This window comes from Anoplophora glabripennis, unplaced genomic scaffold (genome assembly GCF_000390285.2).
Source record: "Anoplophora glabripennis isolate ALB-LARVAE unplaced genomic scaffold, Agla_2.0 scaffold47, whole genome shotgun sequence".
Taxonomy (NCBI): domain Eukaryota; kingdom Metazoa; phylum Arthropoda; class Insecta; order Coleoptera; family Cerambycidae; genus Anoplophora; species Anoplophora glabripennis.
The window spans coordinates 1,618,633-1,639,353 of record NW_019416342.1 but is presented as its reverse complement, the minus strand read 5'-3'; the positions used below and the strand labels follow the sequence as shown (position 1 = coordinate 1,639,353).

General features: G+C 32.9%; 1 protein-coding gene across 1 annotated transcript in view; it reads left to right on the top strand.

Moving 5' to 3' along the window:
* The window catches only part of LOC108906432 (tumor necrosis factor receptor superfamily member wengen), an 85,187-nt gene extending 64,813 nt beyond the window's left edge, over positions 1–20,374 (top strand). Inside the window, exons 3-4 of the mRNA XM_018709670.1 lie at positions 17,957–18,100; positions 19,788–20,374. Coding sequence (XP_018565186.1) covers positions 17,957–18,100; positions 19,788–19,864 — 221 coding nt within the window. The 3' untranslated portion in view covers positions 19,865–20,374. The remainder of the gene's footprint in view (positions 1–17,956; positions 18,101–19,787) is intronic.
* The last annotated feature ends 347 nt before the right edge of the window (positions 20,375–20,721 follow it).

Sequence of the window (20,721 nt, the reverse complement as noted above, 5' to 3'; positions counted from 1 at the left end):
TGTTACGAGAATTTAATAATTAAAATGAAGTCATAGACTGTAAATCAGACACTATTTCGGTTGGAGTAGCAGACGCACATGACGTACGGTTTACGAGATTGTAAATCACACACGAATAATTGGTTTGCGGTCTGAGGAACAGAAGTCGGTAGATGTGCAAAAGAAGATCCCACACAAGCCCGACTAAGAAGTGCTTCCGATTGCCGGCATCGGTATGCTGAACACGGAGTCCTATGGCCTCGCCGCTACGGAAGTGACGCGTACGCTCATCTCTAGAACTCCATAATACTATCGTGTATTGTTTACTTGCGACGCTGATGTTTTTCATATTGTATTCATGTGGTTTTGTCGTTATTCAATACAACCAAAACATTATAGTAAAGATGCTTCACAACCTTTACATGTGTGCGTTACATGGAAAAGGTTTTGGAAACCTGCCGGAATCTTGTGGACGGGTCGTAGTTGCCCGAATTCTTAGCGGGTTTCTAGAATTAGCGGAAAAATTCCAACGTTTTCTCTCATTATATTATGTCTGCCATTTTGTCCGCTGTAATGAACTTCCTTAGTCTTAGCTAGGAATATTTGACATGGCCTTGTTGTTCTCAGGCCAAGCTTTGTGGGGGTACACCCGCTATCAGAACTCGTAGACTCGCCGTATTAATAATTTTGGTCCTTGTTGCGAGTTCTAAGACTGCTACAGATGGAACTCTTCCTCAGACAATGGTGGCACTTCATTCTTCACTGTGGGCATCTTCAGTAGTGAGTTTGCATAAGTTTCATAAAGCTTACTTTAAACTTAAATTCATTTATTACCTATCTTATGACTGACCATAACAAATTATCTTAAACTAAATGACTGCTTCCGCAATAGTAACTTGCGATCGGTAACTTTTATTTACTACTGTTTTATAAAAACTAAAAACAACCCGATAATTAACAAAATAGCAAAGGCTAGTACTACCCGAAGGAATATACAAAATATCATGCCGAAAATATCGATAGAAATTAAAACAAAAATTTTATGCGAATACATCTTCATTGTGACTAAACTGGCAGAAAGCGAGCTACTAATCTGACGGTACAACATATATGGAAAAACTATTCTGCGGATTGTGTGGAATATTGTCTCGATCAGCATAGAACTGCGCCCGCAGTAACCAGCTAAAATAATTCGTCAGTAGAACCACCAGACAAATACCGATTTCTAACTTATTATTTCTTATCATAGGTGAGATATACTGTATGTTATATGTCACCAATGGCGTACTGATCACAACTAATAAATTCAAAATCGGTATATACCTGGTTATTCTACTGACGATTCTACTGACGATTTTAGCTGTTTAGTTGCAGGTGTAATTCTATGTTGGTTTAGCTATTAGTTCGTAAAGTAGTTGTTTCTAACAATATCATTAGTTTATGTGGTAATTTAAAATTTATCGATTTCAAACTTGAAAAAGCAAAACCGATTGATATTGAGAAAATTTTCTTTTGTACCTCTATATTTATGTCTGAAACATCTTTGTAAATATTTATAACAGAAATTAATATTGAATATTCTGACTAGATATAAATTTTAAAAAGGTAAAGTACTATTGAACTAAAATAAATGTTTATCACTTTTTACTGACTTCAGCTTAGAATGCGAAGCTAATGCCATTATTGCGTAAATAAATTTGTCCTAAGAAAACAAAGGTAAACCATGCCAAATTTAGAAAAACTCCATTGCTTCTCTGTCTTTCTCGGAATTCTTTTGCTGCTGTACTTACTGCACTTTACTATAGTTTCACATTGTCAAAACTTGAATTCACTTACGGTTTTAAAATATCTAATATCAAACATTTTATGGATATAAAATTTTTATGAAAGTCTGCCACATGGAAAGAGGTTTATATTTATATTGCTCAGCATTTTACTGTTTAGTTCAGCTTGGCTGAATTCGAAGTAGATATCGCACTTCTTGCCTGTGAAAAAAATTGTAATAGAGAAACGATCCTTTAAATCGGTTCGAGAAAAATTCCATATTTGTTTGAAATAAGCTAACACGACTTATTTTAACTTGTATTCATTCAAATACATTCAAAACTTACAGTATCAGTTACAATGTCCTACGTTACTGGTACAGATTCAAAACTCTTCCTAAAACTTTATGTCTAATTTAACACAGACCAACATCTAATATAACATTATCCAAACATTATTTTAGATCAGAAACCCAAGTTGACATAATAATACAACTTTCACTATTAAAGAATACAAAGGCACGATAATATCCTCGGTGCAACATGTGTTTTACGGCCCAAAACAAAGCTTAATGTTTCGTTGTGCTCTTATACGAACTAGTCTGGATCTAACTATGTTTAGAATGTTAACTTGATTAGTTACGGTAGTCTCAAAATAGTTTACTGGCCTACAATCTTTTAAACTTGTCTTTGTTCCTCTGATTGCAAATTCCAACGATCGACTATCAAACGACGTAAAAGTTTATTTTTAAATATTTTGTCCATTTCTCTGTTAAGTAAAGGAATAGAAGTTAATAACTTTCCATGCACTTGGGGATAGGTACATGGAGGAACAACATCGCTGTGATCAAAACTAAACAAAATGAAAAAATTTCTAGTGTGGCATTATTCATTTAGTTCAGGCAGGCGGTAGAGCAGTAAAAGTAGGCTTTGGCTTCGGAAAGCTTATGAAAAGAGCTTTATGTTAAAAAAAAATCGTCAAGATTCGTTGAAAAACAACGAAGNGACGCCCTCATTATAGCCATCCTTGTCTATCACATGGATATCTATGGCTTACTTTATCGCTCTCACGTAACTTCTGATAGACCATCGGTACTTTCCTACACTGTATATGAAAGAAACTATTCTGGGGACTATGTGGAATAATGTCTCGACCATAGAACTACGCCAGCAGTATCTAGTAACCAGCTAAAATCATTCGTCAGTAGAACCACCAGACAAATACCGATTTTTAACTTATTATTTCTCATCATAGGTGAGATATACTGTCTGTTATATGTCTCCAATGGCGTGCTGATCACAACTAATAAGTTCAAAATCGGTATATACCTGGTAGTTCTACTGACGAACGATTTTAGCTGATTAGTTGCAGGTGTAATTCTATGTTAGTCTGGAACATATTTGCAAATATTTATAACAGATGAAATCAATATTGAATATTCTGACTAGATATAAATTTTAAAAAGGTGAAGTACTATTGAACTAAAATAAATGTTTATCACTTTTTACTGACTTAGCTTAGAATGCGAAACTAATGCCATTATTGCGTAAATAAATTTGTCCTAAGAAAACAAAGGTAAACCATGCCAAATTTAGAAAAACTCCATTGCTTCTATGTCTTTCTCGGAATTTTTTTGCTGCTGTACTTACTGCACTTTACTATAGTTTCACATTTTCAAAACTTTAATTCACTTACCATTTTAAAATATCTAATATCAAACATTTTATGGATATAAAATTTTTATGAAAGTCTGCCACATGGAAAGAGGTTTATATTTATATTGCTCAGCATTTTACTGTTTAGTTCAGCTTGGCTGAATTCGAAGTAGATATCGCACTTCTTGCCTGTGAACAAAATTGTAATAGAAAAAGGATCCTTTAAATCGGTTCGAGAAAAATTCCATATTTGTTTGAAATAAGCTAACCCGTCTTATTTTAACTTGTATTCATTCAAATACATTCAAAACTTACAGTATCAGTTACAATGTCCTACGTTACTGGTACAGATTCAAAACTCTTCCTAAAACTTTATGTCTAATTTAACACAGACCAACATCTAATATAACATTATCCAAACATTATTTTAGATCAGAAACCCAAGTTGACATAATAATACAACTTTCACTATTAAAGAATACAAAGGCACGATAATATCCTCGGTGCAACATGTGTTTTACGGCCCAAAACAAAGCTTAATGTTTCGTTGTGCTCTTATACGAACTAGTCTGGATCTAACTATGTTTAGAATGTTAACTTGATTAGTTACGGTAGTCTCAAAATAGTTTACTGGCCTACAATCTTTTAAACTTGTCTTTGTTCCTCTGATTGCAAATTCCAACGATCGACTATCAAACGACGTAAAAGTTTATTTTTAAATATTTTGTCCATTTCTCTGTTAAGTAAAGGAATAGAAGTTAATAACTTTCCATGCACTTGGGGATAGGAACATGGAGGAACAACATCGCTGTGATCAAAACTAAACAAAATGAAAAAATTTCTAGTGTGGCATTATTCATTTAGTTCAGGCAGGCGGTAGAGCAGTAAAAGTAGGCTTTGGCTTCGGAAAGCTTATGAAAAGAGCTTTATGTTAAAAAAAAATCGTCAAGATTCGTTGAAAAACAACGAAGTTACAGACTGTCAAAATTGACGGCCTATTGTTAAACAAATTATGTTGGTAGCGGCAAAAAAAATACTGTCATAACCGGCAACCCAAGTACATTTCCAGATAAAAATATTTTATTTGTGGAAATATGTTAAGTGCATAAGAAATATTGTCAAAAGTCAGTGGGTCGCTTAATTTTCGGAGAGCCGTGACGCGGCGGAAGGGTGGGGGAAGCGAACGACAGCGAGTCCGAAGAAAATGACGATAATATTCATAGTCCTGCCGTTAAAAAAGCGAAATTCGCTTGAAAATAATATATTTGACAGTCTGTAACTCCGTTGTTTTTCAACGAATCTTGACGATTTTTTTTTAACTTAAAGCTCTTTTCATAAGCTTTCCGAATATGTAATAATATATAACTATATCACGCTCGTGCGTCGTATATTTCATTTTGCAACTAAGGCTAAAAAATAAAAAAAATTTCCAGGTTGCAAATTTGAAATTAAAAAAAAATGATAGATTTCAATGTATTATTATGAAATCTACCATGAAAAAAATCAGTGCGATTGTGGAAGATCCTCGGGATCGTCCAGACTAATAATTAGTTAATTTGTTTATAAGGCCATAACTTGTAAACTATTCAACTTACCGATTCCAGATTTCGTGTGAGTTATTAGACAGTGATAAGGAATGAGAGGATGCGATGCCAAAACGTTCTGGTAATAATAACGCAGTTTATAAATGTTTAATTCAAAAGTCATAAATAAACTTCTTCTGTTTATAACTTTTGATCTAATCAATATTTGATGCTCGAGGGCTAGTTTTGTAGGTCGTTTGAAGTCGAAAAAAAAGTACTTTACTGTTTTCTCGTGGAAATGAACGGAAAAATGTTATAAGCGAAAAACCTGAATTTACGTAAAAATTATACAATTAACCACCCTGTAAACAATCTTCTCCCCATTTTTATGACTGTGGAAACTAATATGTTATTGTACATAATATTTAGCATCTGTAGTGATAAATTCAGCTTGCCGAAACAAAAAGTCGTGCGCCAACTCTATATTTTCTAGCCTACATGACAGTATAAAACGTTAACGATATAAATCAGCATTTGTCAACGCTTTTTTGGTAGGGATAACAAACATCGCATCATTTTATGTACTTGCGATCATGTTCGTTTATTTTATTTCTTGTTTTCCGCCCCCCGTTGTTTTTCTAATGACACCACGACCTCAGTTTGTTTCTCTAAATCTAGAAGAACTGACCGGGACCTGACTATATAACGAAACTATAGAAAATCAGTTCCTATGTTTACAGAATACATCGTCGGCCAAAAGCACATGTCGCACGTATGTTGCTTCCCACTCGTGTGTTACGCACGTTGTGTATAAAAGAAATCGCATAAGAACTTCATTTCCGTTTTACGATTTTATTCCACGTGCTACGCGCCTCATATAAACAATTGATCATATTCTAGACATCTGGCACTTAATGCGTGAGTATAATGAACCATTACGCAAAAATACACGTACATCAACGTTTTCGAAAATATAAACAGTCGCCTTTTTGCGCATCAATTTATTAAAAAAAAAAGATACGTACTATGTACAGCAGTGGAGCATTTACGATCAGATGCTTTATGATTGTTTGGAGTAAGGTAATTATTTTAGTGTAAACAAAATCATTATTTCTCAATCACTACCAAGCAATAAACACCTCACTTGTGGACCATTTGTAGCTGTTTCCAAGTAATAAACCCCTTGAAAAATGGATTGGAAGTCCAACGAGATATAAAAAGATATATATTACTATGTACCTACTCATTACAATAAAAATTGCCCATCTTTCGAAACAAAAAAAGAAAAATTTTGAACATTGTTATTAAAAAGAATTATTTCTTTTGATTTCATTTCCATTGTTTCTAAATAAAACTCTCTATGAGTTTGTGATATCTTCTATTAGAATATTATCATAAATTTGTTCCCTCAATTCGTCGTCGTGAAAAACATATACCTACAAGGTATACAAATTCTATTTCAAGTAAAAACATATTTTACGCAGAAACTGAAAACTATAATAAATAAATAAATTAGTTTCGTTGGCCGTTTGTTTTTCGCTGTCTACCACCTGACATATCACGTGAGGTGCAGTCAATTTGCATATTCCAATTATAAGTCACTAAGTCAACAATGATCAAGCAAGTGCAGCTGCGAAACTATTGGTCGAAACGGATTGAACAAAAATCCCCGCCAAAAACATGCTTTCATACGGTATCTCCATATCGTATAATAACACAGTCCGGTGTCAAAATTGAACTATCACATCACAGGAATTTCCTAACCTCAAAAAACAGGTCAAAAATAGCAAAATTTCACGAAAAAGTGCTAGGAATAGTAGAAAAAAATTTTGGTTCTATATTCAAATGTTTATTTTTATGGTTAAGACCCCGCCTAACGTTAATCCGCGGTCGGAATTGATGGTTATTTTTCTAACCTAAAAAAACGGGTCAATTAAAGTCAGATATCACGAATTTTCAAAAAATAACAGATTCGCGCCAAATTTGGTATACGTGGGTTTTCGGGGCCGCTGATCACGGATCTGATCAATTTTGCAAAATTCAACATGGCGGATCCAAGATGGCGGACCAAATTTTCAAAAAAAAATTCGTAATCAACGACCCCGAAAACCCCCGTATACCAAATTTGAAGTGAATATTTTAATTTTTTTATATTTGATCGGCCATCTTGTATCCGCCATCTTGAATTTTGCAAAATTGACCTCTGATCCGTTACCAGCGACCCCGAAAACCCTCGTATACCAAATTTGGCGCGAATCTGTTATTTTTTTAAAATTCGTGATATCTGACCTTAATTAATTGATCTGTTTTTTTGAAGTTAGAAAAAGAACCATCAATTTTGACCGCAGATTCACGTTCGGTGGGGTCTTAACCATATAAATGAACATTTGAATATGGAAAAAAAACATATGTATTTTATAACATTTCATAATAACTGTTTACCTTTGATAGTAACGGTTTTAACATTCCTAAATGCGTCTCTGACTACTTCTGTGATCACGCTGTGGCTGGGAGCAATTGTTTTCTTCGTTAAAATATACAGGGTGATTCACAACTTCTCCAAAAAAATTTGGGAATTGATGCGTCACGAAAAATGTCAATATCGTAGAAAAATTTTTTATAAAATCCTTAGAGTTTCCGAGAAAAAAATTATTGAAGTTGTAGTATTTTCAACCCTTACATTCCTGGGCGACTGTAGTTCTAGCGTTATTCGCAATATGTGCGCTGTGCACAATGCGCTCTCTCTCCATGCGGCTCCAAGCGGTTCCGAATACTAATATCCCAATTTAGTATTAACGTTTTTGCGATAGTGTTTACATTAGTTTTTTAGTCAAAAATGGCTTATATGTATAGCAACTCGAAGTTGATGGATATCGTTTTAAATTATGGTGAAGCAAGACAACATTTGTGTTAGTTAGAAACTAGGTAAAACGTGCCCAAATGTGTTTACACGTCGATGGACAAAATTTAAGTATTGTACCTAATCCTGATTTATGAAAAAATGCTTAACCACGTTCAAGATCCTCATTCCGTAAAAATACACGCCCCTTGTTTTTAAAACCGCTTTATATTCACGCTATTATATTTCTGTTTTAAAACCATTACTCTTGTTCGCCGAATTATCCTGAAGTGAATTAAAGGATAATAAATTACCCTATTTCATTTCCTGTCACACGATCTTTTGTTTTACGCTAATGTAGATAGCACTAACTTCGTCTGTCGCGAGCTATTCAAACTCGTTAATTATTGCATGAGTAATTTGTAACCGCCTTATCTTTCATTCCGAAGCCAACTAAAAGTTTGATTCGCGCAACAGATGATTTCTACTATAATCAGATTTTGATGAACCGCCCTACCAATTCTTGCAACTTAAGAGACGAAAAATATCTGATAATTAATCACTGATTTAAAATTGATCTGAGTGAGCATCTTTTTTAAATAAACTAAATTTCATTAAAAACCATCAAGCTGAATTCGTTATGTTGAATTTCGTCTTTGGAATGATGAGCGAGTAAGATTGTGGAAATTAATTACAAGTACGGAGAGTATGTAGCTGAGACTGTTCCCAAATTAGGTGGAATTTTCGGTAGATAGAACGCCCCGAATGAAACAACTGTGATTAATTGTCAAATTAAGTAATTAAGTAATAAGTTAATATTTGATGTAGGTACTTGTGTCATTTTTTGTTACACCTTAATAAAATGAAATGTTAAATAAGTTGCCTATACCTATGTTAAATAATAATTAAAGCGTCAATTTTAATTATGTTAGTTTGCGGCCACTTGAAATCTAATTTCCCTAAAATCTATTAATATACTCACGTTGCACATTATATAGAACGATGTAATAATGTTGATGCCGTGCTCCTATTATGATCTAAATATAATCCTGTTGTTTCACGTGTTGCTGAATAGTCAACACTTTAGCATAAGCCATTAAAACAATATGGAACAAATGCAAATATTAAAAGCTGCTTAGTGTAATTTAGTATAAATAATGTCAATAATGGTTTGCTTTCTTTTAACGGAAGTAAAAAAGTCGTGAATGAGGCGAAATATGAATTAAAATGAGCTTATGGTGTCGCTTATCAGTTCGTACTAAATGAAGACAGGTTATTTTTTTTAATAAAGTACACCCAATGATTGGGAAGTAAATAAATTGTACATTCCTCAAAATTTAATGGTATCGTACATTCAATGGTACAGACATATGTTTTATATAGAAAAAAAAATTAAAAATATATGAAATATGGGTACATGACATCTCTAGAAATACATATTTAATATTCAAGAGTGATTGCAAATTTATTAATTATGACACAGCACGGTGTATTGCTAATTAATATTTAACAATTATTAATAAGTCACGATGGTCCCGATACTATACATACATAAAACATGATGTATCAATTGTTATTACAAAAATGTAATTGTTGGTTTCCTTGCATTCGGTTTGAAAGTTATTTTAGTTGGATTGACTCCTCACCTAGCAGATTTGTTATAAACTTAACAACGAAACACTCAAATGTTTGTCTAAAAAGGCTGACAGTTTTTATTTAATGAAACTATGCAATTCCTGTTTCTGTTCAAAGGCCGTCTAATTCTAATTAGGTACACCACAACTCAAGTCTAATTTTTCAAAGAATAAACTGCAATAATTATTTTATCATTCAACTGTTTCTTGACACAGTTAAGTGTGCCATGGATACGTTTGTATATTACAGGGGCGTAAGATTAACAGTTTTCAAAATACAACGAGTATTACTATTGGGGAGTTTCATCACAACGTGACAACAGCGCTTAACCTAACGCTAAACAGCTGGTGCATACCACGTGTGCATGCGGAAGACTTGTCCTACGGAAAAAATGTAAACAACTATTATTATGAAACATTTAGTAAATTTTAAAGCAATTGTTTTCCAGTTTTTAAATAAATAAAATAAAATGTATCGATTTCGTAGTACGAAGACACTGTTGTGCTTGAATTTTAGCTTGAATTTTAGTAAAATCTCTTAAAACAGTAACTTTACTTTTAATCAAATTATGAATCTGAAAAATATGTAATTACCCAAAGATTCACGTTATCTAAATAATCATACGTATTAAAAATAATTTAGGTACTTACCAAAAAGCAAAATTCAGCAATTTTTGAACACACAAGTACAAAACAAATTACAACATATGCTCAAAATGTCTACCACCAATTTCGATGCACGCACGACACCTTCGAATCCAATTTTCGCGCACTCGCTGGAAAACGCCTCAAGAAAAGGAAATAGTGGTACGCAAAAAAACACTCAGATACGGTCCAATTCCAGATACCAACTGAATTCCATATTGCTGGACAGCTTAGTACCTCATGTTATCCGCCGCGCCGTTGTCACATTGCTCGATATGAATTTTATCGAATTTTAAATTTATTACAATGAAAAATGATGACGTATTTGTATCCAGCTTTCAAAAATACACCGGAAACCATATATTGCATGTGTAGGTCTGATACTTTTGTTGGTGGTGTGGTATAATGATCCCCTGACCTTTGGGGGTGATTTTGGGGGGTTGGGAGCGATTTCCGGGTTTTGTGCCCATGAGAACTTTTGATCAAGATGCTCTGAAGAGTTCATTCCCAAAATTTGAGAGATCCACCGGGGATCCATTTCCATAAGGTTTGTGCGAGGTCTTGTTTTATGGTTAGTTTAGTTTAATGACTCGTCATGTAATACACACACGTAAGATAAGATCGTAATACAAAAAACGTAACAAAATAAATTTTACCCCTGATTGTAACATAATTAAACATGGAACGAGAAAAATAAAACGTCACCGTGAGTTTATTCAAAGACTGTTTTAATATATTAGCACCCTGACTACACATACAGGGTAGGAAAGTCCCCATGGTTCATCGGCCGTTAAGTGAGAGCGATAAAGTAAGTCATAGAAATCCGTGCGATAGAGAAAGATGGCTATAATGAAGGCGTCTAATAGTCACCGCCCATTTCGCCCTTCCACAAATAAGAAGTGGATCTGTAGAGTAGATTTCTTACGAGAAATAACCTTTATATTATAGAAAAGCAAGTATATTCCCTCAACCGGTACATATTATTAATATCTGTCTTACCGTTCCGAATCGAAGCTAACACAGGATCAATCAACTCTCGATATAAAAAGTGTTTATAAAAATTATAAATCTTTACGTTGTTTAATATCGAATATCACCTCTTTCAGATGTTTATTGTTAGGCAAGTCTATATGATAGAAAAATGATGTGCCACAGTAAACACGTAGGTACAGGTAACCAGGGGCAGCGGTTAGGAGGAAATCATAATTCATTTTCATAACGTATTTTTAGCAGACTAAATATTTAAAACCCCGCTCTAACTTCAGCTGTTCCCATTTCTTATTATACAAGCCTTGTGTGTTGTCAATATTATTGAAAACATGTTTTCCATCCAACGTGCGAAGGTTCACGAGATCAGTATCCGAAATGGTGTTTATTTATGATCTATGAATCTAATTCATCGTCTGGATATAATAATTTCATTTCAATTTAGGAAAGTTACAATTTCAAGGTTATTTTGATATTGGAAAATTTATACATAACCGGTACTATAGTACCAGTGTTATTACTAGCATTTATTATAAAGAACAGATAAGTAAAATTAGATAAATTTTGTGCAGCATTGGGTCAATCTCCTCCTAAGGTTCAAGATGAAGCTGTTAAAACATGCCACATTAAACTTGTGTGTGTAAACTAATAGCTGTTATCTGCTGTTATTAATACACTGTTTTTAAGGAGGTAAGTGGATTTTACCGTAGAAGTGGAAGTTGTTATGGAAAAAAGCGATTTCGAGTTATAAATACATCATATTTATGAACAAATAAATAGAAATATCTCATGAACAGTACATTTTATTAATTATTATGAATGAATATTTATAGCAATTGTACAGTTATTACATTTAGTAACATTTATAAAATATGGATAATTATTCCCCTCGCGTTTACTAATTCTCACATTTTTCTCAAAATGATTTGACCGTTCCATTTCAGTCATCGGAGGCTCAATATTATCTGACTGATCCATTAAAACAGCATGATGCGACGTACATACTACTAGAACCTGGTGTTGAAGTGTCATTGTAAAGAATCCTGTTGGCTATTTCAATTTTGTTACTTAAACTATCAGCAACATAACTTTCTGCAATTGTGGCTGATTTCAACTCACCATGTCTCTCGATTGTTAATACATCAACACCTGTATTAGTAACGTTGCCGATGTTCTTCGGAATGAATGGCCTGTATATGTTTCAGGATGTTCTAGTTTCAAAAACTGTGCAGTCTTAATAGGAATCATAGAAAGGGTAGGTATTCGTGTCGACTGGCTGGTTTGTAACATGCCTGATAGCGATAAAAAAAGCGTAAAATTTCAGATTTAATTTCCAATGAAATCTTCATATATTTCTAGAGAATTTCTAGGTGAGAAACAGAACCCAGACGAGAAGTAAACGTACATATCATACCATTTTCAGAATCTGGAATTGTAACTTCAATAATGTCATCGAAATTTTTGAAATTAACGTTGCCCAAAGTAAATTTGTATAACTCATCACATGCTCATGCAATGTCTAAGACTGTCACTAGAGTAGGGTGCCTGAACGAGAAAATCGTTGACTTGTTCTCTTGTAAAAACGTTGACTTTTTAGGTGTATAGCCGCCATTCTTACGTTTCAAAAATGCTCTCATCTTGGGGTATTTTGATATATCCACGTTCTCCTCTATGAAAATAATTGACTTAATCATTGAGCATGTAGTTAAGTATAATTTACCAGTCTCGGACTCTTTTGCGAGCCCTCGCTCCGCTCGGGCGCAAAATCGTCCTCTACTGGTAAATAATACTTTATGGTGTAAATAAATATTTCTTTTTACATAAGAATAATGAAAATGTTTTTGGTTATGTCTTCGGCTAGGAAAACACTACTTTTTCCTCTAAGTCTGCCCTCCCAGGGCGTCTAAACTGTCTCAAAACTGTTTTTTTTTTCAGACTTTCTAGGCGCTTTTGCACTACGGCCAATATTTCTTTTACGAGACTTCAATAAAAGTCATATTCGATCGATATCCCATATCGTAAAGTATCGAATGTGTTTTTTTGTTTTCGTTACGAGTCTCATGAAATTTATTTTTGGAATGGGGTTTTGTTGAAATGCCGTTTTACCGGAAAATTAATACCTATACCTAAAGCTACCACGTACCAATAAAGATTAGTGTACGAGCCTATTTCGGTCTGCTTGTTTATTTTCGTATTGGAATTGGTAAACCGAGAAACTCATATGTTATTGTTTAATATTGGACTGGCGCCAAACAGAACCTGCGAAAACGTTACCATAGCCATATAACCACAAATTATTACGCAGGGGCATTGCGAAATGCGAGTTTTCCTATTATTGACGGGTGACAAACAAGAACTGCGGCGATATATGTCACGTAGACGGTACAAAGTGTTAAAACAATATTTAAACAATCTGTGACAAAAATAGAACTTGGTTTAACCTTTTCAGAACACATTGAAGTTTTTGAAAAATGTCCCACTTGTTCAATATCTTCGAAGAAGTTTGAGGAAAATGATAAAAAACTAAATATGCAGGGTGCTACAAAAAAGTGACATTCTGTATTTCGAAAAGAGGCTTTGAAATGAAAAGTGTCACAAAAAAAACTATTTTCGTTCTTTGAATCTATGGTTAACTGCTTGTCCTATTTTTTTGTAAGACATTAACCTTGTTTACCCATAAATCCACTTTTATGTCAGTGACTTCTTTCAATGACGAACTTTTCTAATTTTATTTTCCTTTAATTTACAGCATCGATCAAAATATATTTTTCAGATCAATACTTGGTCCTTGACACATTTTGCCTCGCGATACGAAAAAATGTATACCTAAATTCAATCACAGCCATTTTAAATAAATAAATATTTATATATTCGTGTTAAAATGTAAGCAACGTATTTGAGACGGAAATGAGAAAATTACAAAATACGTCAAACGTTTATTGTTGCAGCTATACACGTTTAGTTTTATTGGATGTTGATACTTGCATATTTGTTCATCGTATTGTATTAACTTTCAGTATTTTAAGTGTCGGAGTATTATAAAGTTTTAAAAATGCTGCTGATTCTCTTTGCTTACTTCAGTGGGCAGTCTGTTGAATTACGTTTCGGCGATCAATTTGCATAATGTTGGTGGAAAAGTATTTTCGAAGCAATCAAATACAAACGTGATGAAACCAGTAAGTTTTGATTAAAAAATGTGGTTTTATAACATTACCATCTCTTTTTGTGTTTATTACAAACATTAACATTTGGAATGTAAAGATTACTATAAAGTCCCTAACATTGAAAACTTTTCAGATCGTATCGATATGCAAACACGTATTAATTTAACATTTAAGTAGATATCTATACAAATGTGTAGAAAAGTTAGTATTATAATTAATCTGCTATTATTTATAGTTACATAGTATTATTTTTGAAAATACATAGAAGGTACTAGCGACGTTGCAAATTTTCAAGGTCAAAACGAACAAAAAAAAAACGGGTAACATTTTTACTTAAAACGATTCCTAGGAAATGATAAAAAATTTATATATTTAAGAGTAATATTTGTATTTTTACAGTAAATAGTACAAATAGTATACAGGGTGTGGCATTTAACACTCACGCTGCCAATAACTCCGAAATGAAGAAATTTATTTTAGTTCCGGAAATTGGGGTTGTTCGATCCCTCGAATCTCGAATAGCTTCAAATTCTAGTTAGAACTGTTAGTTCAAATCTTTCTGTATAGATGGCGTAGTGATACTAAAAAATTTGTTGATTCCTGGAACGTGGAAGAGTCCATGAAAGATCGTTAAATTTTGAATAATTTTTATAATATAAAGTTTTTCCCTATATTTACTTGTTTTCGAGATATGTCGACTTCAATATAGGTAGGTACAATGTATGATATAACAGGAAAACCATTATTTTATCTAAATCACACAAAAATACTCTTTTAAAATATTGTTATAATGACTTTATTCACACCACATACTAACTAACAAACAATAAATTATAAAAAAAAAAACAAATGATCAACTACAGAAAAAAATTGTACAATAGTAAATCTTATAACTAGTATAGTTAAATTGAAAGACGCAAACTGATAAAAGTGTAATAATTGGAAAACTAAATGTGTCATCTGTCATTGTTTTATTTTAAACAAATAACATGAGCCACCTATGACTGCATTTTTTAATAACATTTGATAGAATAGGGTTTGTCTCTGCATCTTGTAAGATTTACCATTTACATTTTTTTCCTGTATTTGATCATTCGTTTTTTTTTATAACTTATTGTTTGTTAGTTAGTATGTGATGTGAATAAAGCCATTATAACAATGTTTTAAAAGAATATTTTGTCTCAGTGTGATTTAAATAAAATAATAGATTTTCCTGTTATATCATACATTGCATATTGAACACATATCTCGAAAACAAGTAATTATAGGGAAAACAAAAATTACTCAAATTTAACGATGTTTCAGATGGACTGCATTTCTGCAGTTCCAAGAATCAAAAATTTTTTTAGTATCGTCACGCCATCTATACAGAAAGATTTGAACGAACAATTCTAACTACAATTTGAAGCTATTCGAGGGACGTAACAACCCTAATTTCCGGAACTAAAATAAATTTCTTCATTGGTCAATTTCAAAACTGATCTGGATGCTCAAAGGATTTGTATTCGTATTTAAATCAAAGAATTCACAACGTAAAATTTTATTTTCAATTTGCATGGGCGTAGCTGGGGGGGGGGGAAGTAAATATTTGTCATATCATGTAAATTTGTGTTGTGTTTGGTATAAAAACTCAAAAAATTGAACTCACTCAACAAAAACTCAAGACTTTTTCAAATTAATTAATAATTATTTTCAGTGATGAGAAAACAATAATAATAAGTCCTTAAAAAACTCTCTCGATATTTATACGTTTTTTCTCATCACTAATTTAAGAAACCATTTAATTTTACTTCGTCTTTCTCCAAAATCAGTAACATTGCATTACCAGATTCCGGACCCACTCGACCCCTAAGCCTAAAATAAGTAAAAAATGCCCTGCCTCGTCCAGACCACTCTGAAAATTACATCTTTTCACATAATTTCACCCACTTGCCTGTTTCTGTCAAATCTTATAAAAGATAATAAGGTCTTTCGTAACGATGTGATGCTAACGAAGTTCAGTAAACGTTTCTGAACGAGCAACATAAAATATTACAGTGTTATACAAGTTTATAAAGTGGGAGCACTTATTTGCATATTTAAATTGACGTTAAGTGTCTCACGAACCGTATAATTAAATATTTAATACCTTTCCGTAATATGTTTAGATTTGCTTAAAAAGCAGCAGAAACTGATAACATTAAGAATTCGCTATACAGGGTGTTCTACAAGATCTACGACAAACTTTGACAGATGGTACCTAGGTTAATTTCAAACATTTTTTTTTATATGAACATATGTCCGACTCGCTTTTGTTTAGAAGCTACAAGCATTTTAAAAGGTCTAATTTCATATCTCAATCGAAACAGTCTGATAAATAAAATTTATGATTACTATAATAATAGGTAATTACACAGGGCAACAATTTTCACACCCAAAACCCAGACCTCAGTTGCCCGAAGGTTTTTGGTGCATAAAATCCGAATCTGTCGTCAGAATTGCTCCTATACGTCACGTTTCCGAGATATCCTAACCTAAAAGTGCAAAAAACACGTTTTTTTGCTGTATTTGAGCTTATTTTTTTTTTAAACGAATTATGTCCTCTAAAACTACCACTCTTACCCTTCAAAACGCTTTTTTCAGATTTGAGAAGTCTTTTTTATTCGCGGAGATATCGTTCAGTGAAGTTAGGTACTTTAGCGTTTTTATAATAGTGGTACTAAAATTGAAAAAAGTTCATCAAAAAGCGGAAGTAATATATTTACATGTTTTTTGGGTCGCCCAATCCGAATCTGATCTCCAAATTATTCTATCACTTTAGGATTCTGAGATTTCTTAATCTAAAACTGCAAAATCAACGATTTTTGGTTGAACTATCGGTATTAACCTCTATAACTCTAACACGGAGCCACTTAACATAGAAGCAGGTAACCTGCAAACACTATATCCACAACTTAAGGGCACAATAATCTCTACCACAATAACTACTACCTGCCCACGACAGGTTAACCTAAGTGCACCTGCAAACGCTACACCCCAGTTGGGTTGATTTTGCAGTTTTAGGTTAGGAAATCTCAGAATCCTAAAGTGATAATTTGGAGGTCAGATTCGGATTAAGTGACCCAAAAAACATACGCTTTCTGAAGAACTTTTATCGATTTTAGTACCACTGTTATGAAAACGCTAAAGTACCTAACTTCATTCAATGATATCTCCGCGAATAAAAAAGTTTTTACAAATCTGAAAAAAGCATTTTGAAGGGTAAGGGTGGTAGTTTTAGAGGGCATGATTTGTTTTTAGAAAACAAAATCTCTCTGTCATATAAGCTCAGATATTGCACTTTTAGGTTAGGATGTGACGTATAGGAGCAATTCTGACGCCGGATTTGGATTCTGCGCACCAAAAACCTTTGGGCAAGCGAGGTCTGGTTTTTGGGTGTGACCTTTCGTCAAATTTTGTTGCCCTGTGTTATTATTTGTGTTTAAAGTATTTTCTAGCTACTGTAATTAACGACATATACTTTGTGGATTCTAAGATTCCGATATCAATAGCAAGTTTTTTGTGCTTCTAGTTTATTGTAGGGTGATTTTAACAAAAGTACATATCTTTTTTCTATTTCTGTGCTTTTTATATGAAATGCCCGACATTTTTTGTCGACTTTAAACTTGATTTGTATAAGTTTTTTTACATACTCATTTAACGGTTCATAAATTTCGGCGCATCCTCCATAAATTTCAGAACACTAAGAAAACAATCCGAAAATTTACATGCCCGTTTTCTGTTGCAGACGTTGAAGAACTGTCAGCCAAATTAAGTTTGATGGCTGCAGCCAGCAGCGAGAAGGGCGAATTTTTGGATCCGGCGGGAATAGGACCCATGGGTGAAAACTACCTCAATAGCAGATGCGTCTATTTGGAGCAACTGCTCAGCGGTAAGATTTTCAGATTACACACAACGAAAATTCGAGTCACTCGAAACGGCACGAGCCCGCTTTCAATTAACTACAATTGTCGATGACTTGGTGGCAGTCTGAAAGTCGTTCGGTCCAGACAGACATAAACACGATAATTCCATTCCCATGCTGTGACGGTGGCTCGAATTACACAAGACAACAAAGGGGACAAATCCGCTGAACTATTATCGAGTCTGGCGGTGAATACTTATGAGCTACGGAGTGAGCCAAAAAAATGGAGCGATGGTGCGATTGAATAAAAAAAAATAAAATTTTAATACTATTCCACAATGAAAATTAATGCGAACTATACGAAATAATTTTGCTAATGTGATTTATAGATAAAAATGTGATCTCCTGTAGAGATGTCTCGTAAAAAACAGCACTTGATTTCTCCTTAATGGTGAATCAAAATTGAACTTAACTTTACAACTGCACAAAAAAAAATTACATAAAACAGCGCTGGTTTACCCCTTTTTAACTACCTCTAACAAAATGCCCAAAGTTGTATTTGTTTACTTTGTTCTCTCCACAACTGAATTATTACCTGCCAAGGCATTTACCGATAAACCAGATTAACAAATTTACAAAATAACATAGGATTAAATATACGCTTAAATCGGATTGTATTAAATTTATTATTTTCGTTTTATATTTATTTCAATTCAGCTGTCTCGTTTAAGAGAGGAATGAAAATTCATCGAAATATAATATCTCCCCGCTTTCAAACTTAAGGTTCGAATGCAATTCGTCATATTTGCAGCAAATCCATTTTTCTAAAACCGCCTAATAGCTTCTATTCCATACAGTAAAGGAATAAAAGAATTCTTCAAAGCAAACTTTGAACCAAAATAATACTTGTAGTTCTATGTGCGCTTTTCTGAGAAGTTCAAAACGTTTTCCTGATTTCAATTTCGATTTGAATCGGTCTAAAATATCAGTTCTTAATAAGCATGTAATTCCTGGTTCGTCTAAATCCAACAGAATGTTTGTCGAGTTACGTAAACTAGTTCCAAGTTATTTTCAAACGAGGAATATTTGCATATTTCCGGTTATATTTTGATTAGTGTATATTGTTGCAGTTTTCTACAGATTTTTTAATTAGTTTATTTGATATACGATTCAAAGTAGTTTTTCAATAATTTCACGTAAAACAATGACGAAATTTTTAGAAAGGATTTTTTCAGTCCTAAAAGTAGGTAAACCGAAATGTAGGGTAAAAAAATTGTTTTACAGTTACTATTCGATGATTTAAAATTTTTATAGATTCATAGAAAGCAGTATTTAAGAAATTCGTTTGTTACGTTTAGTTCTAAAGAAGCAGCACAGTCGACGCCTTCAGATCTCAAAACACGTATCACAAAGAGAGGCGACTTGTTGATTAAATTGTTAAATTAAGACAATAAATAATATTAGCAAACGCCTAACGTATCAGGTCTCAGGATGATTCCTAGATTTTGAGGGTCTACAAAGGTCGAAATTTTAGACAAGCTTCAGCCTTAACTTTCTTATCTGATACGTAAGAGATAAATGTAGTCAAAAATTGCAAATCTTACAAATACATAAATAATTAATGAATAGACAAAAATTTGGTTCTACATATTTCAGCGGATTTGGCCTTTTTAAAAAACAGACCGTCGAACATAACTGATACTTTTTTTTTCAGTGAGAAAAGATGGAAGCAAAAGCGGCACCCTACCGAAAGGAAATGTGTATATAGAAGAGACAAATTCAAAAACATAGTTCAGATTGTCTGAAGAAATGAAAAAAACATTTTGAATGTAATTGCGTCAGTTTCAGTGACGATACTAATGGTTCTGATGTAGATAGAAGTCATATATTAAGGCCTGTAAAACCAGGTCGTCCAATTTGCATCGTGGATGCTGATTTTATAGTATTTTTAATGTATACTTATACCAGTATTATACAGAAGTAAAATGTATAAAATTACCTCAATTGTAATAAAATCGAAGGGATAGAATTAATCAAATATTGCGTTATTGGTATTACTAACAAAAAAAAAAATTTGGAAATGTTTTTATTAATACGTGTAAAAATTATTTTGAATGTTTCAAATAAACCATTACCTAATTTATACTGTTTATTAAACAGACATGTATTTTCATATATTCCTAAATCAGGGCTTAATATATGTACCTATAAATCCCAAGTACAAGTTGTTTAAATTCTTTTTGTAAATTTAGTAGGTATACTGTATTTATTTGTGTATTAGAAAATAGTATGTACTATCTCTAATTACCTCTATGTATTTTTTTGTTTTGTAGATAATGAAAATTGTATTTATTTAAAATTATATATGTAAATTATTGCCAATAAAATGTTATTTATTTTATTTTGATTTAGTTATATTTACCTCTTGACACTCTTGGCACCCCGAACCACTCCTCAAATAAAGCAAAAGAGCAGAGTATGAATGAACTTTGGGGCCTACATTTGCCGTGTTGACATCCGAATTAAATATCTGGGCTCCAGAAATAAAATATATCCATCAGAGCCAACAGCTGGCATTTGAAATGTTCGTTAAAAATGATTATTACTTTTCTAGAAATCAATTTACGACGCGTGAATATACAAGGTGG